Genomic DNA, 24428 nt, shown 5'->3' with positions numbered 1-24428 from the left:
TCCCCTTCCCATAGCTGCACTATGACAGGGGCATTGGGGCCTCACATGGATGCTTCAAGCCGGTGACAGGTTCCACTTCCCAACCAGAATTGGCCTCTTGCTTCCCCAAGCCCTGGCTTGGGTCAGTGGCCCATACCAGCCCCCCTGGCCTGACCCTGTGCCCACAGTTAGAAGCAAATCCAATCCGCGGCAGGCGAAGCAGCATGCAGGGCCCTTGGGGGTCCTGGCTCGTTCCTGCTGCGCTCCCACACCCTGGGAGACCCCTGGACCCCAGCTGCTGCCCTGGCTAGCTCAGGATGAGACTCAGCACAGGGCACTCCGGCCTCTTCAGCCCCCAGCTCTGGTCAGGAGGGCAGGTGGCCACGGCTGTCCTAGCCCAACTTGACCTGGGCTCGGAAACTGGCCCTGGTGGGGGCTGGTAGCTGCTGAGAGCTGGATCAGGACTGCAGCCAGAGGCCCCCAGACAAGCTCCTGCCTCGGTGCCCACCCACACCCTGCTTCGGGATGACAGTGTGAGGGCCATGGGGGGCAGGGAGCAGGACACAGGGAGCGGGAGCGGCACCTGCAAGCCCCGCAGCTTTAGGCGGCCACCCCACCCCCAGGCGCAGCGTGGGCCACACACCTAGAGCCACACCACCCAGCCCGAGGTCCCGTGTGACACAGCTGCCAGCAGCCCAGGCACACTGCCCAGCTGGGTGGGGGAGGGGCACAGGGCCCTGGAGCTGAATCAGCGGCTCCCGAACAGTCCCAGGCAAGGATGCTGGGGGGCAGCTCCCTCTTTGGGGAACTGTCGGGAGGCAGCCAGACTGCTGGGGATTCCTGGACAGTTGCCCCTGCCGGGCGCACCCGCCTGGGAATGCTGCTTCCCAGGAGCCAGTGCCCAGCTCCGAGCCGCTGCAGGAGGAGGAGAGGGCCTTCCTGGGAGGAGCTGGTGCAGAGAGGGACCCTTCTTCCAAACAAGGCCAAAAAGGGAGAAGAGAAAAGCAGGCTGGCCACTGTGGACCGCTCAGTTCCCCTCCCCGGGAAACGCTGAATCAGCACTGGAAGGCACGCCGCCACCGCTCCCGCCCTCCCCCCTCGCACACTGGCAGGGACAGGGCCTTCCCAAGGTCAGCTCCTTGACGCTGGCTCCTCAGTGCCTGCAGCAGCACTGGGGATGTTCCTGGGGGGCTGTCAGACCAGGCCCCCTGCTCACACCCCCACCCCACTGAGACTTTGCCCCTCCACCCGGGAAGGTCACCTCTTGCCCCTGTGTTTGTTTTGGGTCTCTGCCAAGGGCTGCAGACAGGGCACAGAGACTTCACCATCCACCCTGTGCCTGGGGACTGGGCAGCCCCTGGCCTGTCTCCAGTGAGCATCTCATTTCTAGAAATCTCCAAGCTCCAGCCTTCTCGCCACCCCTGCCCTCTGCTGGCTCCTTGGGTCTGGATTTTCCTCCTCTCCACAGACCCCATGTCCTCCACTCCAGGAGGTGGGTGGGCGAGGTTGTCCTATGTGGTGGACAATGGAAGAAAGCTGGGCTTGAACCCCTGCCCATGGACCGGCTGGAAACCAAACCCAACACAGTCAATGGCAGGTGGCTGCGGTCCCGGCCCCTCCTTGTCCCCCCCTCCACCCCTCATTGCTGTCCTCTGCTCCTCCTCCTCCTCTGCTGGGATCCTGTTCCTCCCACCTCCTGCCTAGGAGCACCCTCCCCAGAGCCCCAACTCCACTGCCAGCCCCACAGCTACCTGTGGACATGGGACCTCTGCCTTGGGTATGTTCTTGGTGGTCTGGCCCTGGGCTGCTTCCTCCCCCCCACCCCACCCGCCAGATCCACACACCAGGAAGATGGCTCGGGCCTCAGCACCTCTCCCACACTGCTCCACCTGCTGCCCACCCACACCACTGCCCAACCACCACCACTGGCCGGCTGCAGTCACCAGCATCCTCTCAGCCAGCACCTGGGTTGGGCAGGTCTCCCTGTGGGGTGGCCTCTTGGTCTTCATGTCCCTGCTCTCCCACCACCTACCTGATAGCAGGTGGCCTCCTGCCCACTCCCTCCCCAGCCTTGGAGATGTCCCTCTGCCTCTCCTGACCATTTCTACCTCACAGGCAGTCTGGGCCACTTGAGGGGGTGAGGAGGCAGCTGGATGGACAGTTTGCTCAAGTGGGGTCAAACTTGTCCCCTAAGCCACCTCCCTGCAGAGCTGGCACCACTGCCCTCCCAGGCCGGGTCTGTCTCAGCACCTCCCCTGCCCTCTACTCCTCCCCACCCACTGCTGTGGCCTCCAAGGACGCTGGCCATCCCCATTTTTTCACAGGGACTTGGAGTCATTAATGAGCAAATAGATTTGCTCTAAATAAGGCATTTCAGAGGAATTCCCAGGCCCAGGGACATAGCTCTCGATTGTGTCCCCCCGACGGAAGCACAGCCATTGTTGGGGGTCCCTGGTATGCCCCCCAGGTGTGCTTATCCAGTCCTACAGCACTGCCAGGTCTGTGTGCCACCACTGTGGTCAGAGGTTCTGGGGCAGTGCCTCAGAGCTGTGGTGCATGCAGCCCCAGGAGGCTCCTTGAAAGGGACCCCAGTCACCTTGGGCCCACAGGCTCAGTGGCCTCGTGGGGCTGGTGGCTCCTGCACTGCAGTGTGGATGGAGCAGCCCCTGTGCAGTCTGGACAGAGGCAGCCTGGTTAACAGTGGGCACGAGGACAGGGCTGTGCTTCAGCACCTGCCTGTCCTGTGTGCAAGACCCTGGGCTTGACCCCAGCACCGCGGAAACAGCAAGATTCCCCAGACCCGCGGAAGATAAGGCTGGCCAGCAGCTGCTGGGAAGGTGATGTCCCCCTGGGCATGTCGAGTGGCCTAGCAGGGCCCATCGTGGGCACAGCCACCCTCACACCTGGCTGACCCGGGCCCAGCTTCGACACCCCTAGGACCCTACTGCATCTGGAGCCTGAGACACACAGATACTCAAACCTGGCCCCTCTGTTCCCATGCTGCTCTAGGACAAAGTTGTCTCATCCAGAAACAATGGGAGGGTTCTGTAACTTTTTGGCCATAATGCCTGAAATCAGGACTGTAAGAAGTCTTTGTGGGTGGGAGGACCAGAGTGTGGACTTCCATTCCACAGAGGCCAAGTTCCTCACGAAGAGAAACTCCTGTAGTCTGTGGTCTTTTTGGTTGGTGATTATATCCTTAAAAAGCAAATAAATATTCTGAGCTTTAAGCAATTACTCCATCAACGTGTTAAAAAAATAGGTTTAATGCAGGTGGCTCATCTCGTTAAGAATTGACAGGCACTCGGGACACTGGGCAGCGGGGTGCAGCACACAGCGGTCCTGTCGCCCCTGGCATGGTGTTTACATTCAAGGCAGCACAGCCAGCCCCTCCCGGGCTCTGGAGCACCCACCTCCTCCTCCTACCTCCTACGCCCTGGAGGGGCTCTGCTGGTTCTGTGACAGGAGTCAGTGAGCCCTGGAGGGGCTCTGCGGGTTCTGTGACAGGAGTCAGTGAGCGTAAACAAAGCAGCTTGAGGAATGCGCATGACCTAGTGCAATAGATTCTCTGCAGCAGGAGAAAAGCGGGTCCGGGAAGCTCTGCGCCCACCCTCCGGCTCACAGGCGCCCTCTGGAGCCTCCCTCTGGAAGAGCAGCGGACGGAGGCTGGCTACAAACTACAGCGCCATCTGTGGCCAGGAGCTTCTGCTTCCCTAAGTTGCTCTTCAGTGGCACACAACTGTACTCACAGATCCCCTGGCCACTGGTCTGTCTGGCAGGGCAAGTTTAAAGGGGCCACCACCCAACCCAGGAAGTGGGGACAACTTGGGGTGAAGCAAGTATTGACCAAGTAGCCATCCTCAGGGTCAGGCTAGTGTCCTACACTTTGAGTAACTGACCAGAGCCCCTTCAACACAGGAGGCTAGATCAGGGGCCCAGGTGCTCCCTGCTCCGAGGACACCCTGCCTGTCCCTCAGTCATGCTCTCTCACACCTGGATGCTTCAACAGCCACAGCAGGGTGGGGACAGCACTGGGGGAGGCTCTCTGTGGTGGGCCTGGCCCACCCCCGGCACCTGCTCCAGAAAGGCAGGTCTCAGTGCTGGGTGCTGTCTCACAAGAAGACAGGTCAAAAGCCTGCTCCCCAGACACCCCACGCTCACAGCAGCATGCAGTACAGGGGACATTCTCAGCAGGCCTGGCCGGGTGGAGGTAGAGGGAGCTCTACCTGGCTCCCACACACCCTGGGATTCCCCTGCGTCAGGGACCAGCCAAGGCTGTCTGCACTCCAGCCAGACTGCATCGGAGCAATCCAAGGGGACCCACACGGCCCCTCAGGGTGACAGGCAGGCGGGAGGGAGTGGGCAGCTGTGAGACAGTGCAGGTCTGCCAGTGAAGTCCAACACTGACCAAGGCCAGGATGGGCTGAAGGTGTGCAGGAAGCGGGCCGAGCAGCCAGGGGGCACCCTGTCCAGATCTGCTCCTGGGTAGTACACCCGTGTCCAGAGTCTCCCAAACCACTGGTAGGGTCTAACTGTGGGGTGTGTGTCACAGAGAATCTCAAAGTGTAGAACATACAGAAGCCACCCCACAGGACGACCTGGAAGGAGGTGAGCAGACCACCACAGAGCCGGAAGCCCAGACGGCAGGGGACACAGAGGCCAGCCAGAGGGGCAGTGGTTCCTATCACAGAATAGTCTCAGCCCTTTTCTCCCCTGAAGGGGAGCATGTTCTGCAGTGGTCGCCTATAGGAAGCTGGCGCACAATGCCCTGACCAGCCCACCCCATCAAGAACAGAACCCGCAGCGGGCACAATCAAGAAAGTCAGGCGGAGGCCATGCCCTCACATGTCCACAAAGACCATAAAGCACCAGCCCAGGCCCCCGACCAGCAGCATGGTTACGTGGATGCCGTAGATGAGCAGCTCGTTCATGAGGCGGAAGTCCACCCGCCGGCGGCCCAGGAGCAGCAGCAGCACCGACAGCTTGCGCTGGAAGCGCAGCAGCACGCGCACGCCCAGGTACTGCAGGCAGAAGAGCGCGGCCAGCGCGCCCCAGAGCGCCGCGGTGAAGAGGCTGCAGCTGAAGTAGAGCAGGAAGCGGATGAAGCCGTAAAGCCAGCGCGTCTTGACATACACGTCAAAGTTGTTGTACTTGGTGCGCGCCAGGTGCGAGGCCCTCACTGGCCCGCAGGCTGCGTGCAGGCAGGTGGTGTGCGGGCCGTGGAAGGAGCGCACCCGTCGTGGGATGGGCATGACAGGCATTGGCCCCGATGGCAGCGGCGGTGGCGCTAGCTTGTAGTGGTGGTGCAGCCTCCAGGAGGCAGTCAGCATGGGTGTCATGGGCGCCTAGGCCTTGGAGACCTCAGAAGAGACGTGGTCCTGGGGGGAGAGACAAGGAGGGCATCAAGTCAGTCTGAGGACACGGTGAGGGTGTCTCTCCCTGAGAAATCAGCCCGCCAAGCAGGCTCAAATGCCAGGCCTGGGGCTCAGTCCCCACCTTTCCTTTTTATAAACCCTCCTGAGGATTCTTCCAAGGGACCCACAATGTAAAATCCAGAAGTGGCACTTTATCCACAATGCTGAGCAAGGCCAGGAAAGTGACCATGGCCCCCTCACCCAAGAGGGCCTCCCTGAGAGCAGTCAGTGACAAAACAGTTGGGGTCCAGACAAGCAGAGTCTGGCTGCTTTCTCCTTTCCAAAGGCTTCTCAAAGTCACCGTTCTCTAGATTTGTCTTGCTTTAATTTTGTATGTCTACTAATGCTCAAGACTTCTGCAGATTTCAGGGACAATAGTCCTTGAAGGCAATTCCACAAGGAACAATTGGATTAGGATGAGGGACAGGATGCTGATAGGTGGGGCCTGAGCCCTGGTGGTGTTATTTCTTAGGAATGTTCTTGAGCACAGGCTCCTGCTCTGTAAGCAGGGGAGGGGAGTGGGGGGCAACAGCTCTATCCTCCCAGGGTTGCCTGAACCAGGGAGGATACCTGGGGGTGTCATGGCAAAGCAGGGCCACAGCCTTGGGTCCATGCTGTTTGCCACGGGATGCAGCAACCCTTCAGACTGGGCTACAAAAGAAAGGAGAAAATGGCACATGGCTCTCTAGTTGCACCTAGTAAAAGCCATTTACAACTTGCTTCGATAATCTGTGGAAGGAAACAGCAAACTGAGAGTTCAGGATGTAGAAAATCCGATAACGAAAGTTAGTAACAAGGCAGCCAAAAGCTTCCGCGTCCTCAGATGGACTTCAGTCTAGCTCCCCCTCCCGGACGCAGGTCCAGAGCAAATGGTTGCGCATCCTAAGGCACTCAGGGGGCGGATACCCTGATCCGTCCTGTGCCCAGTCCGGGCGCTTCTGCTAAGCTTTACCTAGTCTCCAGTCGCTGCGGGGATAGGACAACGCCCTCGTTTGGGCGTGTCACTGTACCCCGCGCAGCTGGGGTAGTGCGCCTGCTGGCAGAGGGCTCCATTCTGCTCCTGCCACCCGGTGCCTCGGCAGGTGCACTGGTGGCTGCGACACAGCACAGCGGAGCCGGCAGGTGCATGAGGCTGCGCGCCGGGTGCTCCACACCAGGAGCCTCCCTGCAGACCACGCTCGGCCCGCGGACCACCACACGGCCACCCTCCCGGTGCCCATGAATGCCACGGGGCGCAGGGGGCCACGCGCAGGCGCGTCACACCCGGAAGCCACGCGGGCCGCGCGCGACCCCGGCCCGCCACCCAGGGCATCTGAGGGCGCCACTTCCGGGCGTCGGCGCCGCGCGTTGCCCTGGAGACGGCCAGCGGCCAGGTCCCGCCCTCCCCGCCGGCCGCTCACCCGGTGCCTTCTTCGCGGCGGCGCCGGCGTCCTGGATCAGGCGGCAGGCCGGCGGTGTTGGGGACTGGGCCTGCGAGCGCCCCTGTCGCCCGAAGCTCCGAGAGCAGGGCGACTGCATTCTGCCGAAAGTTCCGAGCGCTGGCGCGGCCCCTCACGCGCCCCCGGCTGGGGCAAGCCCGGAGGGGCGGGCGTGCCCGGGCCCGGCCGCCCGAGGCGTTTGGCCCAGCGTGGGAGCCGTAGCGCCGTCCCTCCGCGGCCACCGTAGAGCGGGCTTCACGCCCCCTCCGCCCACTCCGCTCGCGCCGGCACGGCGAAGCCTAGCTGTGCTCCTTTTGGCCTCGCGCGAAGCGTCCCAGAACTCGATTCTGTCACGGTGCGCGCGTACGAGCCGCGAGCGGTTGTGACGTCACCGCCCAGGCGCAGACAAGGAACTGCGCAGGCGCAGACAAGGAACTGCGCGGGCCTCGAGGGCTCGGCAGTGCGCAGGCGCGCTCATGAGTTGGGCCGCACCCCCCACCCCCGTGAGAGTTCCGCGCGCGCGTCTTCGACGCTGCGGGGGACCTGGGCTGATCGGGTACGAGCTGCTCCCCGGAGGCGGGAGACCCCCGGAGGCCGGAGGCCCGAGGCCCGGCGGCGGTGGGCAGTGCAGCAGCCGAGCGGGTTTACCAGGGCTGTCGGCGGCGAGCTGGGTGTGACACCATGCGGGGTTCCCTAAAGCCCCAGAAGGAGTTGGGTCGGGCGTGGTGACCCTAATTGTAATCCCAGCGGTTCGGGATGCTGAGGCAGGGGCATGACAAGTTCGAGGCCAGCTTGAGCAACTTAGGAAGACCCTGTCTCAAAATGAAAAGGGCTGGGGATGGAGCTCAGTGGTAGAGCGTCCCTGGGTTCACTCCCCAGTAACACAAAAAATATAAAAGGAAGGAATGAGGGTGGGTCCTGCAGGCCAGCGGTAATGACCTTGCCAAGGTCCTGCAGGCGACAGAGGTCGTGGACAGGGGGTATGCTGGAAAAGTCCACAGGGTCAGACCACCCATGGTGAGTCTGGAAAGCTTTGGCCCTTCAGAGTTCCCCCATTGACCCTCGGCCCACTGCGGTCCAGTCACAGGGTGCAGGCTGTTCAGGTGGCAGAGTTGGGCGACAGGCTATTGGGTGGAGGCCCTTGAGATAAGGGCTCCCAGCAGCTGGAAGAGCCACCTGGGGCTGGGGACTGGCTCAGTCTCCACTGTGCGGGAGAGGGTGAGGCCCCTCTGAGGACCAGAGAGCCTTTACCCAGCCTGAGCTGGAGTCTAAAAACTGACTGGACCAGTGAGGGCCCCTGGGAGAGCACCAGGAGCCAGTTCTTCAGTGTCCAGCAGAGCTCTCCCCAGAGAAGCCTGGGCGACTGCTTCCCCACACTGTACACGTGTGAACACGGAAACAGTGAAACAGTGCCCTGATGGCTGGGTTTAATTGTCTGTTTTAAGGGCCTGTTAAGATCAGACCAACCAGTGTTTGCCTCTCGTGCAGCATTGGGCTGTGTCCCTGACCTGGACGAGGCGTGGGCCAGCAGGAGGCTGCCTGTCTGCCACTCTGGGCTTCGCACACACTGGAGGCGGTCACCCTATAGAGCAGCAGTCACCCTGTGGAGCAGCTCTTCCCCTGGCCTGTGCCTTCATTTGGGGCTCCCTGGCTCTCCCTTAGTGACCCCACAGCCGTTGGCTCCAGTCCTTTCAGCCCCCCACATCCTGTTGTGCATAGTTGGGGAAGAGTACAGGGCTGACTCCAGAGCAGGACATCCACCCACACTGCCCCTCGGCGGGAAACATGAATAGAACAACCTGCTCGAGGTGCCCACCATCTTGCAGTGAGGAAGGATGAGGGTAGATGGCAGGTGGGTGGCAGGTGTGCAGACTCACCATAGGCCAAGGCCCAGGACGGGGTGGCACAGACTGCCCTCCCCTCAGATGGGCAGTACTATCTTCCGGATGTTGTGAGGGTCTATTGAGGGCTGTGGGTGGCATCAGTCCTCAAGAGACTGACTGACCTGAGGATGGGGGAAGTCACTGCCATCTGCGCCCACTCTTGAGAGACCCGGGTGGAACGCACAAGCCAGGTGAGGCAGGCCTGTGAGGATGGCCCACCAGGGCTGTGGGTCCTGAGGCAGGGGGATGTCTGCAGAGCGTTTTCATTTACTTTAGTTTCAGAGGTCATTTTCACTTTTTTTTTTTTCACATTTCTGTGCCTATTCTTTTCACTGTTATAAAAAAGCTTTTGGGGGAGAAATTAAGGAGGCATGTATCACTTGGAGCGGCCACAACACCCCTGCATTAGAATCTCTTCAAGGAGACCAGGACCCTCCCCAAGGCCTCCAGGTGGGGACTTCAGGTCCCCTGGTGTGCTTTCCAGGGAAGTGGCCAGTTTGGTCTTGCTCTGAGGTCGGTCCCACTACCCTGTCACCTTGTCTGTAGCTAATGGCCCTGACTCTCCTGTCAGGCATCTATCCAGTTGGCCCCGGCCCCAGGTCGTTGCCAACACCACCAGCATGTGTGGCCAACCCCTGCCCATCCTTCACTCAGGTCCAGGTGTCATTTAGGGCTGGAGGATGGTGAGAGCCCAGGAGAAAGAGACTGGTGTGACCTGGGCAGGGGTGTTGGGTGGGGAGCTGCAGAAGCTGCAAGTTCCTCCACCTGGGACTAATTTCAGGCCTGCTGGTCCCTGTGGAGCCGATGCGGGCCTTCTCTTATTGTCCTCAGGACTGACTCTGGCTGTGGCCGCTCCTTTGGCACTCTTCTGGCTGCCCTGCAGAGCCCCAGCCTCCCCGTAGCTCCCTCCCTGTCCCATGCTCACACTGGCCCCTGACTTGTGGAAGGGTCTGAGGAGCTTGGTGGTATGTGGCCCTGGTCCTCCTGCCACCGTGGTGGAGCTGAGCAGTAGCCAGGGAGCGTTGGAAACTTCCCAGCAGCAGGTGAAGGGCGACGGGTTTTTAAGAAACCTCTTAAAATGCACCTCTTCCCTGGGCTGTGTGTCTGCGGCCCTCGGGTTGATGGTTTTTTGGACATTTCTGTCTCCCCTCCAGCTGCCGCACATCCTGGGGTGGCTTGTCCCTGACTTGCCCCTTCGTGCCTTCCTTGTATGAGTCTCTGTTCCTCCTCCACCTGCCAACCTCTGCTCACCCTTCAAGACCCCTCTGGAAGATCCCTGCCTCTGCGAGGTCACCTGCAGCCCTGTGTCACCACCTTCCTGGCCCCCAGGCTCCCTTGGTTCCTCTTCTACCCCAGGAGGTAAGCCAGGGAAGCTCCAGGAAACACCCCCTGCCCTTACCTTGTGCCCTGCTGTTGTGACTTCACTCCTTGGAAGTTCTGGAAGCCACCTACTGAAAGGAGTCCATGACCTCCACCCCAGGACGTGACCACAGCTGGGCCCTCCCAGTGTGCCCTGTGCAGCTCAGCGGCCTGCCCGAAAGGCCCTCCAGCAGCTTATGTTGCTGTGGAAAGGTAGCTAGGGTCCCCATCTCGGTCCTCACTCCTGGGTCAGGTCGGCCAAGGCCTTCCTCCCAGTGTAGCTCTGGGCGCAGGTCTGGCGCCACCTGCTGGGATGGCCTGAGAAGCCGGGATGGGGCTGGGGAGGGGCGCCAGTGCAAGGGAGGCCTTCAGCCTGGGCTGGGAACTCGGCACAGGCGGGATGGATGCAGGCGGGACGGGACTGACGCTCACATGTGCAGGGCCTGTGGCTGCTTAGCGCCTTGGCAGCAGAGTGGCAGAGGTGAGCAGCTGCCTCAGGGATTCACTGGCCCCCTGTGTCTATAATACCTGTGGTCTGGCCTGGCCTGGCCAGGGGCGGCTACCAGTCCACAATTCGAGCAGGCAGTCCCTCGCTCCATTGGTACACAGGTGCTGGGCAGGCTTTCCCACACCTGGGAGAGCTGAGAGGAGGGGTCCTGCCTGCCGGCCTGGGAGACCTTTGCACCTGCCCCCATACCGTCTGCCAGCTGGGGGTGGGTGCGGGGGTAAGGACACCTGGCGCTTTGCCTAGCCAGGTGACTTCTGGGCCTGACATGACCAGGTCTTGCTGCCAGATCCATTGTGGCTTGTGAGGGGGAGGGAAAGGGAGACAAGTGACATCTCCTGGGCTTTTTTTTTTTTTAATTGGTGGTGCTGGGGATGGAACCCAGGGCCTTGCACATGCAGGGCAAGCCTCTGCTGCTGAGCCACATCCAGAATCTCCCAAAGTCTTTTGTGTGTGTGTGCTGGAGTGTGAACCCAGAGGCAATGTACCACTGAGCCACACCCCTGCCCTTCTTAGTTTTTATTTTGAAACACAGTCTCACTAAGTTGCTCAAACTTGCCAAGGCTGACCTTGAACTTGTGATCCTTCTTCCTCAGGCTCCCAGATCCTCCTGCCTCAGGCTCCCAAGTCACTGAGTTCTCCAGGGTCATTTTCACACTGACCCTCCTGGGGGAGGCCCAGTGTGGCTTCAAGCTCAATGATAATCCCCCTCCACCCCACCCTGCTTCCAGGAAGTGCTGAGGGGCCCAAGACAGGACAATGTGAGGGACACGCTGTCTTCCTGGACAGCCACTCGCGCCTCTTCTGCAGCCCCTCCCACTTGCCATCAAGGTAGGAGTCTACTTCCCCCCCCCTCCATGGTGGTCCACCTTAGTGACTGGAGTCAGAGGAGGCCCAGAGGACTGTGCTGTGTGGTTCTGGGCTCTCAGAGAAGCCGGCTGTTCTCTCAGCCTCCTGGGCACTGCTCCCTCTGGGCACCAGCTGCTATGCTGGGAAGTCTCATGGGGAGGCCATGAGAGGGGCACCAGTGGGTGACCAGCCGGCCATCTGAACTGTAAGTGCAGGAGTAAGGCACTGAGGGTTCAACCCCAGTACCAAAGAAAAGTGTGGTGGATGGGGTGTGGTGACTTCTTCTGAGGCTGGGCCACAGAATGCCTGGGTTTCTGCCTCCCTCTCGGGGATCTCGGAAGACAAGCAGTCTCCCCTCAGCCGCCGTGCTGGGTGGGTGTTCTAGCAGTCCTGCTCCCGGCCTGCTAAGGAGGAGCTGGGGCCTCCACAACAGCCAGCCATCTGGGAACAGACCCTGAGCCCTGTGAGGCTGGATAGGGCTAGCCCTCGGGCATCCTCTCTGGAGCTTCCCGAGAGACCTGAGCCTGACCCACCTTGGCATGGGTCAGTCTGACGACAGAACTGGAGATATTCGAGGGGCTGCTATGGAGTGAGTTGTGTCCCTCGTTCATGTGCTAAAGCCTGACCCTCAACACATGCAAGGCTCCCTAGGATGGGCCTGCTATGGTTGATCTGTGGTATCTCCCAGAAGCTCATGAGAGACAGAGCCAGGACGCTCCAAGGTCAGATGATAGCCTGTGAGAGCCGCGGCTGCCTCAGTGGGTCATCCCCTGGACTAGACTAGCTGGTGGAGACTGCAGCTAGTATGTAGGGTGTGGCTGGAGAGGCTGGGTCCCGGGGATGTGCCTTTGGGGTTATATTGTGTCCCTGGCCTGTAGCTTGCGCTCTCTCTGCTTCCTGGCCACCATGGATGACCAGCTGTCTCTGCCATGCCCTTCTTCCATGATGCTGTGCGCTACCTCAGGCCCAGAACAGTGGATTCGGCCAGCCATGGACTGAGCCTCTGAAACCACGAGCAAAAATGAACTCTTCCTCCTCTAAGTTGTTCTACGACTTTCGGTCTCAACAATGAAAGCTGACTAAGACCGTGATCCACTAGTGTGATGAGCAGTTGTTAGTGCCTCAGTCTGAGGCACAGCTGGGTTCATCAGGTCTACTTTATGGATGCTCATCACACTTCAGACACACATCCTGATTCTGAGTCCTGACTGAGGCTACCCAGGAGTCCCAGGTGCTCACCTGACATGGGTCCTAAGTCGGGGTCGCTGGAACTAGATTCAAGCTGGAGGAGTCTGGTGGGGAGACAGCAGCTACCGAGACCTCCCTCTCTGTCCGGGTCTTGTTGGTCCCATCGCCCCCCCAGAGTCTGGGTTTTAAGTCTAGTTCAGTTGTGCTTGCAGCAGTGCAGACGCTGACATCACTATCTAGGTCTGCCTGGGCCGCAGTTGGCCTCAGTTCTGCCACTCACATCACATCAGGGGCACGTTGCTTATGGTCTTCCCTCAATACACACTCGAATTCATACAACCAACAGTAACCCTGTGTATTCCTGGCACTCAGGTCACCAGGACCAGTGGTCAGGACAGAGGCACACCAGAGGGTGACCACGTGAGGGCAGAGGGAGGAGATGGCTGTGCAGGGCCTGAGGGCAACAAATCTCTCCTTAGACCCCTCCCCTGCGAGGGGGCTTCGTCACTGCTCCTGGCTGCCTTGTCCTGGGGCGGGTGGCCAGCCTGAGAAGGGAGCACACCGGCTGTGCGTGTACCAGGCACTTGTTGGTCTCTGTGTCACTGAACCCAAGGGCACTGGGTACCACAGCCGATGGCTGCTCCTATCCCCTTTTACAGGAGACCAAGGGACTAGTAACTTGCTCAAGGTCACAGGGTCGTGAGGGGCAGGACCTGTGCCAACGCTCTGTGCCTTGCTGGCCACAGCACAGGCCAGAGCTCTGCTCAGAGAGCCCTCTTGGTGACCGGGAGCTACACCTATAACAGCCCCCTGCTTCCTCAGATGGAGGCCCGGGGCCATGGACCCCCTCCTCTGCGCCCTACCTTTCCCTCCACGTGATGGCTCACCTGCACCCCATCTTTCCAGTGGCCTGAGCTCCTCCCTGGGACAGAGACCTCCTGCCACAGAGCAGCCCCACGTGTGCTTGGCTGTTGCTTAGAGTGTGGCTTTGTGCTGGGCATTCGGAACGGAGGCTCCAGGACCCTGGGGGGGCAGCAGGCCTGGCCAGATCACAGACCAGCCCTGGTCCAGGGAACATCCCTGGGATCTAACCTAGGGCAACTCCTTCATCTTCCCTGGGGCTGGGGTAAGGCTGGGGGTAGAGCATTTGCCCAACATGAGTGAGGCCCGGGCTTCTCCTCAGCATCAAAAGGGAAAACAGGGAATCTATGGCAGGAAGCCCTCTGCCAAGGCCGGGGCCAGGACAGACTCAGCGCTGCCCCTGGGAAGCCGAGAAACAGCAGGCCTCAGTCAGAGGCCCCAGAGGGCAGGGCTGCTCTTGTCTCCTTGTGGTCCTGGCCTCCCACAGGCAGCAGGACCTCCCCTTGGCTGTTAGGTGGGCATGTCCTCCCAACACCCAGACCCAGCTATGACGGAGTCCCAGGAGGCTGGTGCTCCCTCTCCCGGGGCTGCCCGCGTCCCAGACCCAGGCCTGGGCTCTGATGCCTCTGTGCTAATTTCACAAAAGACTCGACTTGAACTCCTGACTGAGCAGCTTCACTTTGACAGGACTGAAGATTTGTGATAAGGCTGATCATCACCCCAGAGCGTGGGTGATGTGCAGGCTCCCGGGAACCGGCTAGCGGGTATATTTTATGGCTTGCTTGGAAGACAAACGCAGGCATTTATGTGTCACTTGTTGCAGTATAAATGCTAACTTGTACTTCTTTCAAAACTTTTAATGAATTGTATGCATTCTGGAGGATTTATAGGATGAGTGGGATGGCCCAAAATGTTACTTTAAACATATTTGTCACTTTGGAAACAGCACCAAAAAAATCTGGAAGATATTGCACTCAGAAATAAATCATAAATGGATGCATCTGAAAAGAGGTTTATTTTGGTCGTTAATGGTTGATGGGCCCCCCAGTGCAGGATTTAGAGTTAAATTATGCAAAATCAAAAACAAACCCTATAATACTTAATCAAACATGCATAAAACTGTCAGGCCCAAATAAATTCTCTCAATTAACTTGCTTTAGATTGTGATTGCATTCACTAATTTAATCAGCCTCAGAGTGAGGTGGAGGCCGGGAGAAGATGGACTCGGTGAGCATGCCCCTCAAGGGGCCAGGGCAGCAGGCTGGTCCTGGCCACAGAGAATGCCGTTCTTTTACATTTTTCGCACTGAGGCTCGAAGCCAGGCCAGTGCTCTGCCCCTAGGCTGCACCCCAGCCCGGGCTTTCCCCACTAAGGAGGCTATTTCCTCTTCTCCTCCCCAGGAGGCAGACTCCCCCATAGGGCACAAGGCTTCCCTCCACCCCAGCCTCCCTCCAGGAGCAGGCGTCCTCCACGTGGGGTCACCTGGCCCGGCCAGACTTGGAAGAAGGCCACCATGCCTTTGCTGGCTCCTCTGGCCTCAGAACAGGAGTGTGCCTGCCTGTGCGGCTCCGTTCCCACCCTCTCCCCCTGCTCTCCCCCTGCTGCCCCAGTTCATCGCGGGTTGTGTCTTTCGGGAGATAGAGGTGGTGGCGGGTGGGTGGGCACTCCAGGGAGGAGTGCTGTAGAGCCTGCTCCTGGGCCTGGGGGGACGTGGCCATCTCAAGGCTAGGGCCCAGTGGTGGCTCCTGTGCCACCTGTGCTGTGAGCACTCGTGCAGCACCCCATGACCATCTGGCTCTCTTCAGATGCTGCAAAGCTGGCCATGTCTCAGGAAGCGCAAGTCCCAACAGCCATGGCACCTTGAGGCCTGCGGAGTGTGGGGTGCATGCTTTACAGATGGGGTTGGGGTCGCGTGGCCATTCTGTCTGTCTGGGGCCTTAGGGGCTAGCTCCAGCAGAGGCAAGTCCACCCGCCCTCCCCCCATGCTGCAGTCGGGGAGGGAGGAGAGTCCATGGGCGGGCGGACAGCGTGCCTGAGAGGCTAGACTTGGTCTTTCCTCCCAGCTGCTGCCTGTGTCTCAGGACCCCATCTCTGCACCCCCTGGGGACCCCCCTCCTCGTTGTTCTGGCCCCTGGCCCTTCCCGCGTTTTGGTGGAGGGTTTCTGTGGAACCATCAGCAGCCTCCGGCGACCCGTGCTGGGCAGTAAGACAGTCGGACCTGGGGACATTCTGCTGAGGGAAGAGCCCAGACACAGAAGGACAGAGCCTGTGTGATACCTCAGTCTTGAGTGGAGGTGGAGTGGCGGGTGAGCAGTCCTGTTTGTGGGGACAGTGTTCGTGGGAACCGAGTTTCAGTTCAGGAAGATGAAAAAGTTCTGGAGCTGGTCGGAGGTGGCAGCTGCACTGTGGTGGATGCACTCAATGCCACTGAGCTGTGCTCTTAAAAAAGGACCAAAATGGTGGATTTGGGGATGTGGCTCAGTGGCGGAGTGCTTGCCCTAGGTTAGATCCCAGGATGGAAATAAAACTAAGAAAGGTAAATTTTTCATATATATCACAATTGAAAAAAAAAGGAAAGAATGTCAAAGGCAGCTGGGCATGGTATGCACACTTGTAATCCCAGCAACTTGGGAGGCTGAGGCAGGAGGATCATGAGTTTGAGGATATCTTCAGAAATTTAGTAAGACTCAAAATAAAAAGGGCTGGGGATGTGGCTCAGGGGTAGAGTCTTTGTGGGTTCAATTCCCCGATGAAAGACAGAAAGAGAGCAAAGGGGGACTCTCAAGAGGACCCACAGGGTTCCAAGACAGAAAACGAGGAGGTGGAGATGGATAAACAGGAAGGGCTGGGTCCCCGATCTCCTGCGTTCCACATCTCTGCTCAGTATGAAGGAAATTGGAATAAAAACTCTGCTGGGGCCAAGTCTAAGAGGGTTTTCCAATGCCTGGGACAAATGGTGGCCCAGGAATGGCATCCTAAAGGGTGGCCCAGTTGCCTGCCTCTGGGTTGGCCCGGGTGTCTGGGTCCCCTGCTGAGGTGGGCAGAGTGGATGGAGTGTCATTCAGCCACTACAAATGGGCTGCTGAGTGGTAGTGGGTTCTGGGCAAGGTGTTGTGCCCTCTGCCTGTGGTCTGGCCATGTCTTGACCATTAACCCGTGCACCTGTGTCCATCTGTGGCCTCTGTGGGCAGCTCCTGTTTGTCTACCTGCCCCAAGAACAGAGATGGGCACCAGGACTCTCCCCCTCATCACCGACAGCCAGTCGTACTCCCTTACCGTTTGTTAAGTGGATTTCAGTAGATGGGCTATTCCTGATTGAAAACCAGCTGCGCTGAACAGGGAGAAGCCTCCTACCTGGCCGTGGCCAGGATTTTACCTCCCTTGCCTGTGCTGTGACCCAAACCCCTGTGGCGTGAGGTCAGCTGTCCCACCTCGTGAACGGCCTGGTCGGTCGGCACAGGGCGGACTCTTGCCTCTCCAGCTATGCCCTGAGCCTCCTGTTGTCACACTGGACGCCTGAGCTGGCCTCCCAGGTCTTCGCGTGGGTCCTCCTGCAGCTGCTCTGATCTGGACTCCAGTGCCTTCCTCAGTCTTGGAGACTCCAGCATGGCCAGGTCACCTCTCAGGACACCGGGAAACCCAGCCACCTGTGGCCGCCAGGGCAAGCTCCAGGCTCGTCCTGCACATCCTCCCCTGCCCCCTCCCTGGCACTGCCTGCCCCTCTGCCAAGGCTCCTCTCTGACCTTAGAGGTTCAGCTCAGCCTCCACCTCCAGGAAGCCCTCCTGCCCCCTGGCAGAGCTCACTGTGGTTGTATCTTCCCAGAACCTGTGGAGGCTGTCTGTCTGTCCCCACCTGCTGGGACAGAGCTCCTTGGGGGCAGGCCTGGGTTCAGTGGAGCTGTTTGTCCCTGTGTTGGGCCCAAGGCCTGCTGGCTGAAACGGGCCAGAACCGCTGGCTCTCCAGGAGCTCCGAGTGGACCTCCTGACCAGTGTGCTTGGCCCAACTGGGGCTGGGTTTCTGTTCACTGACCTGGTCCTCAGGCCAGGCTGGGCTCTAGGGCAGGCGGCAGCCTCCGGCAGAGCTCAGGGACAGAAGGCAGGTGGGAATCGACCCAGCAGCCAGCCCAGGGCAGGAGGGCTGCGAGGGAGCCGCCCACGCCCAGGGCCAGGGGCCGGGGGGCCCAGGAGGGTCAACTTTGTGCATGGCTGGAGCCTCCAGGGCAGGTTTGGCACTGGCCACCTTTGGTGTCAGGGAAGAGAGCACAGGGCCAGGGTACAGGTCAGGTGGTGGTGTCATTCAGCCACCACAAACATCTTCTCTGCCTCAGAAAGGGACACTCCTGGCCCTGTTTACCAGGAACTGACCCTGCTGAGAAGGGATCTGGAGCCCTGTCCTGGGGTCATCTGTGGGAACCCAGCTCCCCTCCATGCAGTGGGGTTGAGACAGGCAAAGAGGGACAAAGGTGTGCACAGACTCCTGGGCACCTTGTCATACAGGAGACTCCACGTCAGCACATGCTGCTGTCCAAAATGCAGCCCTCGAGACCACCTGCACTGCTGCCCTGGGCAGAGCAGCGTCCGCAGCCAGTCCTCATCAGGGCCTGCAGCTGGTTCCCCTGGGGATAAGAGGGACATAGCTGGGGTGGAGCTCAGCTGGGCTTTATACCCGTGGTGAGAAATGCAGCCCTGCCCCGTGCACTGGACAGGTGTGCGGCTCCCCTTCACATGGTAAGGAAGGCAGGGTGTGCACCCTCATGCCCCACACAGGAGCCGGCGCCCAGGACACCCCCATCCCACAGACCTGCCCAGGACACCTGCCCAGGACTCCGCTGGAGGCTCAGGCTCAGCTTGGTGGGTGCACTGGGAGGCCAGCAGGGGGCGCTCTTGGCCTGGGGTGAGTGTCAGCACTCGGGACCCGACCTGCTTCTTCCCGCCAGCCCCGGTCACCGCTGGAGCAGGGGCAGGTCTGAGCTCCTGCCAGTTGTCTTGCTGAGACTGGACAAGGGCAGCTGTGTACCCAGCCACCCCAGCTCACCCAGCCCACCCAGTTCACCCCAGCTCACCCCAGCTCACCCAGTTCACCCCAGCTCACCCCAGCTCACCCAGCTCACCCAGTTCACCCCAGCTCACCCCAGCTCACCCCAGCTGTCTGGTGTTTCAGTTCACTCCTGGGGTCAGCCAAGCTTGAAATAGTCCCATGGGAAGTGCCATTGGACTGGACCCTGGCTCGGGATCCTTGGAAGGATGGGGGCAACTGCTGAGGGATCTGGGCTTCCTTAGGGGCACTCATGTACCCACTTTCAGGGGTGACAGAGCACTGAGCCCAGAAAGACTTGTACCCTGGTCATGGGGTCCCTGGGGTGGAATGGGAGGGGACGTGAGTGTGAGGGTCAGGGACAGCACCAAGTGGAACTACAGATGATCTTGGGGTTGCTGCAGCACCAGAGTGCTCAGACCCGGTGTGCTGGGTCCCCCTCCCCCTGTCTGGCCCGCCTGCTCCCTGGAGGGCCTGTCCTCTCCCCAGGGCTCAGACCTGGTGGGTGCAGGGCTGGGGCGTGAGGGGAGGCTGCAGTGCTTGCCATTGGCACCAGGGGGCGGCCTTGCTCTTCCTTGAGCTCCTGCAGGTGCATCAGGGCTGCAATGGTGGGGTGAGGCGGGCGCTGGAGGAGTGCAGGACTCCCCTCTGCAGCCGGGTCCTGCGGGGTGGCCCTGTTGCTTTCCTCGGCATTGCCTCCTAAGGTTCATCCTTCAGTCAGTAGCTGAGAGACCACCCACTTCCAGGTGGGAAGACGGCGGGCCACTGTGGGCGGGGCTTGCCTGGGCCAGGCTGCCACCTGGCACCTGTGGTGGGGACAGGTCGGGTGCTGGGCACCCCCAGGATGCTCGCCAAGGCTCCTCCCTCCTAGTGGGGTGCACACCTAGGACAGGGGCATTAAAAGGCCTGTTCAGTGAGGTGGGTGTGACTAGCCACACAGGCTGCTGGGCACAGGTGGACCAGGGGACAGGCAAAGCCATTGGTGTGACACAGTGCTGCCTTTGGGAGCCCAGCAGGTACACAGAGGCCTCCTGGCCACCGGCCACTGCTGGTGCCCTCGTGTGTCAGGGCAGCTGGTGGCAGGTGGTCCTTTTCTGGGGTCTTGGGCCCTGCCTGGCCCTTTCTCCCCTCGGGCAGTCCTCCCCGTCCCCCTGCATCCCCAGCCGTCCCTCTGAGAGACCTGTGTCTAAGGCAGATGCCTGTTGGGCCAGTGGGTCTTCCAGGGACAAAGGGGGTCTGGGGGACTATGAGGCCTGATGCTGAGGGCTCTGGTACGGTCGTGTCATTAGTCCTGGGAGTTCAGGACGGCTTCTTTGGGGAGGTGATGGTCTGATAAGCATTTAATAATGGCAAAAGGCTTACACCCTCAAAAACAGAGAAAGGGACTTTATTAATTTTATTTATTTACTTATTTGGTACTGGGGATTGAACCCAGAGGTGCTTACCCACTGACCCACATCCCCAACCAGACCTTTTCATTTTTATTCTGAGACAGGGTTTTGCCAAGTTGCTTAGGGCCTCACTAAGCTGCTGAGGCGGAACTTGAACTCGTGGTCCTCCTGCCTCAGCCTCCTGAGCCACTGGATCACAGGTGTGGCCACTGCATCCAGCAGGCACTTTAGTTCTTACAGCAGTTTCAGGTTCACTCTTGCAAGATTATCAATGTCTGCAGCTTTCTGACGGCTCCCTCTTGGTGTGGCACCTTCCGTGGGCTTTGGCAAATGGATGACAACATGTCTACCGTGGGGCTCCCACGATCAGTTCTGCTGTCCTGACGTCCCTGGTGCTCGCTCGTCTGTTTGCTCTTGCTCTGGGTCTCGTGCTTTCTCTCCTGGGACCCCGGTGAGGCAATGGGATCATGTTGTCCAGACAGGGAGACCCGGGCTGGGGAGCAAAGGAATTCACACCTTCAGGGGCAGCCCACCAGGCTGAGGACAGATCACCCAGTGGCTTGGCCATGTCTCGAGGATGGCCCCATGGGCAGCTGCAGTGGCCCCTCAGCTTGTGCCCCCTGGCAGAACCACAGCCACACTGAGCCATTGTCTGATTGTCATGAAAGCCTCAAAGAGCCAGGAGACAGACTCAGAAAGCCACAGGGTGGCATGGCGCCTGACCAGCTCTCTATCAAGGGCTTCAGGAATGTCCTCTGGGGAAATCTCAGTGCTGATGGTAGCTTCCAGGTGGCCCATCACACCCATGGGCAAGCAAGGCAGGTACTTGCTTATGTAAGTAAAGGCTACTCCTTAGGCGTCCCTGCCTGGCCCGTACTGCGTGGCCAGTAGGCATTCACCAAATAGATGAATGGCCACCACATGGTGGATGCCCAGGAAGGAAGGAAAGGGGGCCCCACGTCCCGGTCACCAGAGCTGCAGGCGGGTGGAGGGCTCCCCTGTGTGTCCCCTCCTGCCTGCCAGTGGTCATTCATCTTCAGATCTGGTGCCCCCTGGGTCAGCAGCTCAGCCAAGTCTCCAACATGGCAGCCTCAGAAGACTCATCCGTCACGTGCCAACTCCGGGCACCGAGAGCCCTGCTGTGCCGGGGGACAGGGCAGCCCTCGCCCCGACTCGGTGGGCGGGGGCACGGTGGTGGGTGTCAGCCTTGGGTGTTATTTATGAATTCATCTATTTGCCGGGACAAGGCGCTCTGCATTCGGTTGCCATGGTAGCCTCAAACCCAGTATCTTATTAATTCTGCATGTTATGAAATAAATACAGATCAGACAATCGCAGCCAAGGTTCTATTTTTTTATGATGCATTTGGTTCTCTCTCCTGGGGCGGGATGCTCCCAGCTCCCGGCTTCCCTCGACACACATCCATCAGATGGTGGGTGCCTGGGCGGCCGTGGCTCAGGACAGCCCAACACCACCAGCCTGAGAGTAGGTGGGGGAGGGGTGGGAGGCGACGTAGGGCAAGGGTGAGGCTGGCAGTGCCCAGGGGCATCAGGAGCCCCACGCCACTAGGAGAGGCCGGTTCCCCCAGGGAGTCAGCTGGGAGCGAAGGGCACAGTGGGTGAAAAGGTGGGACCAGGTCTCAGGCTGGGGACAGCTTTGCTGTCCCTGGGGCTCCAGGAGGGTTGGGAGGCAGGGCAGGAGGACCCAAGATGGAGGAACCTGCTGGGCTTTCCTTGGCCTGGCCCTCGAGGCCCTCTTTAGCACTTTACAGGGTGCACTGGGTCCGGCAGGCAGGACTTGTGCAGACTCAAGTCCCAGGCACACAGCTTCCTGGTGACAAGGACTCCAACCCACGTCGGCTCACTGCCCATGCATGGCCCTGTGGACGCCTCCCCAGATCCTAAGAGAAGCCCCAATGTACCCCTGAGCTCTTCACTCCCCAAAGCATCCCCGGACAACTTAGGCTTGCCTGCTGCGGACCAGGAGGGGCTGTCTGCCAGCCTGGCCCCTGCCACCTCCCCAGTGGTCAGCACCAAGTGAAGCAGGCGCAGGGTGGGCAGAGTGGAAGCTGAGGGAGGCTGTTTTCTCCCCAGGCCTGCCCCTGCCCCAGCCCGGGCTCATGGTCCCGGCACAGAGGCTTCTGTGAGAGGCCAACAGCCAAGGCCAGGTCAGGCCTTTGCCTCCTCTGACCAGAATGACCCTGGGCTCAGGGCCAAGGGAGCTTGAGAAGTGCAGATGGGGGTGAGCACAGGGGGAGGGGCCAGGAGGTGTGCTGGGGCTGGGCAGCCAGTCCAGGGGCCTAGGGAGCTGCCAGGCAGACAGTCCAGCCAGAAGCAGGGTCCCCAGGTAGACTCAGGGACTCGGCCACCTGCAAGGGGAAGAAGCTGTGTGGTGGGGTGCAGGTCTGGCCTGCTGTGACCCCACATGCCGCTGTTCTGTCAGGGGGCAGGGCTCCAGGCTGTCCTGGTAGCCCCTAATTCTGAGTCTGGGGCTTGGCCACCCCCAGCCCACCTTGCTCTGCCTGTCCTGCAGCCAGCCCCCGTGGGCAAGTGGCCCATCGATCCCTCCCGGTCAGCAGCCAGCATGGGCCATTCAGATGCTCCCAGCCCCCAGGGTCCGATCAGAGCATCGACAGAGCAGAGCATTCGCCATTTAATTAAGCTTAGTTTAATTAAAAACCTGGAGTTCTTTATTAGACTGCGTAATTGATTTAATTTTCTGTGGGATTCAGGAGCCAGCGCCTCTTTGGTGTGAACTCCTGAATCCTGGTGGGGTGGAGGCTGACGGTCAGGAAGGAGAAGGCCTCCCCCGTGGACAGGGCCAGCTCTGCAGCGCCCCATGGAGCCTGTCTGCCTCCTGCCGCAGCCCAGTGGGGAAGGGGTCTCCGCCTGGGCTCCTACGCAGCTGTCTCTGTGGCTGCCGGGTTGGGGGATGGTGAGGGGTGGGGTGTGGGGAGCCCATTTTGTGAGTTATTTTCTGAAATTATGATCTTGCCCAGCTGCCTTGGGAATGACAGAGCTGGGGCCCCTCCAAAGTGCTTCAAATGTCCTCCACAGGTCCCCAGAACAGAGAGCCAAGCAGCAGCCGTGCTGGGGCCTAATGGCCCCGGGCTGCATCAGGACATAAAAACAGTCAGGCGTCTGCAAGTCAGAACCCCCCTGCCCATCCATCTTGGAGACGGCCGGCCCCCAAGCAGGAGCACCTCCCCGAGGTCACCGTGAGATTAAAACCGCAGCGCACCAGGACGGCAGGCGGGCAGCAATCCTTCATTCTTGCAGGCTCAGAAGGCCTGGGCATCCTCCTTCCACGCAGAGAGGCTCCCGTCCACCCTCGGCTGCTCCCTGGGCCCAAGACCTCAGCAAAGACCTCCATGGAGGTAGGTCATGCCTTTGACGGTTCCCAAACTCTAACATAGTGACCATGTGAGCAGACCCCAGAGAAACTCACGTCCACACAAGAACTCCAGGGGGCCCAGACTGTCCGGTGGCAAGTCTATGAACTGTAAGGCCACCAGGGAAGGAGCACACAGGTAAGACCGAGACCCAAGCCCAGCCGAGTGGAAGCAGCCTCACTGGACACCCCGTGCTCGGCTCCGTTGATGGGAATGTCCTCTCTGCAAAGGCACAGGGCAGGAAGGGGGGCAAAGCCTCTCCCTCCTCCCTCCTCCCGCCCTTTCTTTCTTTCAATCATAGTAAAAAAAAAGAAAGGAAGGAAGAAAACACATTCCCATCTGAATTAGCCAGAGTCCTCCAGAGAAGCAGGACCAACGGGATCACATCTATCATGATAAATCTCTTACATATAAAAATCAAAATAAATCTCTTTATATAGTAATAGATGTGGATGTAAATGCAGATATATCCAGAAGAGATTTATCACAAGCACGTGGCTCACTTGACTCTGGGGGCCGAGAAGTCCACCTCCTGCCGTCTGCCTGCACTCTGGGGTCCCAGGAGAGCCAGCAGTGTTCAGCCAAGTTCAGAAAAGAGCCGGGAGCACCTGTGGTGTGGAATATTATTTGGCCATAAAAAAGAACAAAGTTAAGCAACTTAGTGAGACCCTGTCTGAAAATAAAAACTAAAAATTGCTGGGGGTGTGGCTCAATGGTCAAGCAATTCCTGGTACCCAACACGTATGTCTCTGAGGGCATCATGCTCAGTGAGATAAGCCAGATCAAAACAACACAGACTTATGCTTCCATTTTTACGAAATGTCCACAGGGCGAGAGTTAGAAACAGCTGAGCGGTCAGCGGGGAGAACTTGGCCTGCCTCCCTGTTTAACCAACCTGGATGCTTGACTGGGAGGCCCTGCTCCACTTGCTCAAGGCCAAGGCCAGCCTCTTCCAGAACACCCTCCTGAGCACAGCTAGCGAGCACCTGGCTTCCCAGGGCCACCTCAAGTGGCAGCTTAGAGTCCAGTGGTACATTCTAGTGTCCATTTACAGCCATGAGCGTCAGACGCATCCTCATCCTGCAGCCACAGCCACCGTCCATCTCCAGAACTGTCCCTCTTCCTAGATGACAGCTCTGTCCCCATCAAACACAG

General features: G+C 59.7%; 2 protein-coding genes across 6 annotated transcripts; one reads left to right on the top strand and one right to left on the bottom strand.

Moving 5' to 3' along the window:
* Positions 1 to 3229: 3229 nt before the first annotated feature.
* Tmem250 (transmembrane protein 250) lies at positions 3230 to 7200 on the bottom strand. Of its 3 annotated transcripts, XM_076845101.2 has the most exons (3): positions 6794 to 7200; positions 5964 to 6044; positions 3230 to 5357 (listed from the first exon to the last, which is right to left on the bottom strand). In XM_076845101.2, the coding sequence occupies exon 3, from the start codon at positions 5316 to 5318 to the stop codon at positions 4821 to 4823; it is 498 nt and encodes a 165-aa protein (XP_076701216.1). In that variant the 5' UTR covers positions 5319 to 5357; positions 5964 to 6044; positions 6794 to 7200; the 3' UTR covers positions 3230 to 4820. The 3 variants fall into 3 exon arrangements, with proteins under 3 accessions (XP_076701216.1, XP_076701215.1, XP_076701217.1); XM_076845100.2 differs by lacking the exon at positions 5964 to 6044; XM_076845102.2 differs by lacking the exons at positions 5964 to 6044; positions 6794 to 7200 and adding an exon at positions 6346 to 6501.
* Positions 6841 to 14423, top strand: LOC143392201 (uncharacterized). Of its 3 annotated transcripts, none has more exons than XR_013090318.2 (4): positions 6841 to 7367; positions 9849 to 10053; positions 11155 to 11389; positions 12286 to 14423. XR_013090318.2 is itself a non-coding variant. In XM_076845103.2 (4 exons), exons 1-4 carry the CDS (start codon positions 7288 to 7290, stop codon positions 12404 to 12406), a joined length of 420 nt encoding a protein of 139 aa, XP_076701218.1. In that variant the 5' UTR covers positions 6841 to 7287; the 3' UTR covers positions 12407 to 14423. The 3 variants fall into 3 exon arrangements, 1 of the variants encoding a protein (XP_076701218.1); XM_076845103.2 differs by having other exon boundaries at positions 11290 to 11389; positions 12372 to 14423; XR_013090317.2 differs by having other exon boundaries at positions 11155 to 14423.
* Positions 14424 to 24428: the final 10005 nt, after the last annotated feature.

Source organism: Callospermophilus lateralis, chromosome 2 (genome assembly GCF_048772815.1).
Source record: "Callospermophilus lateralis isolate mCalLat2 chromosome 2, mCalLat2.hap1, whole genome shotgun sequence".
NCBI lineage: Eukaryota > Metazoa > Chordata > Mammalia > Rodentia > Sciuridae > Callospermophilus > Callospermophilus lateralis.
This window is presented reverse-complemented; position numbering and strand designations above follow the sequence as displayed.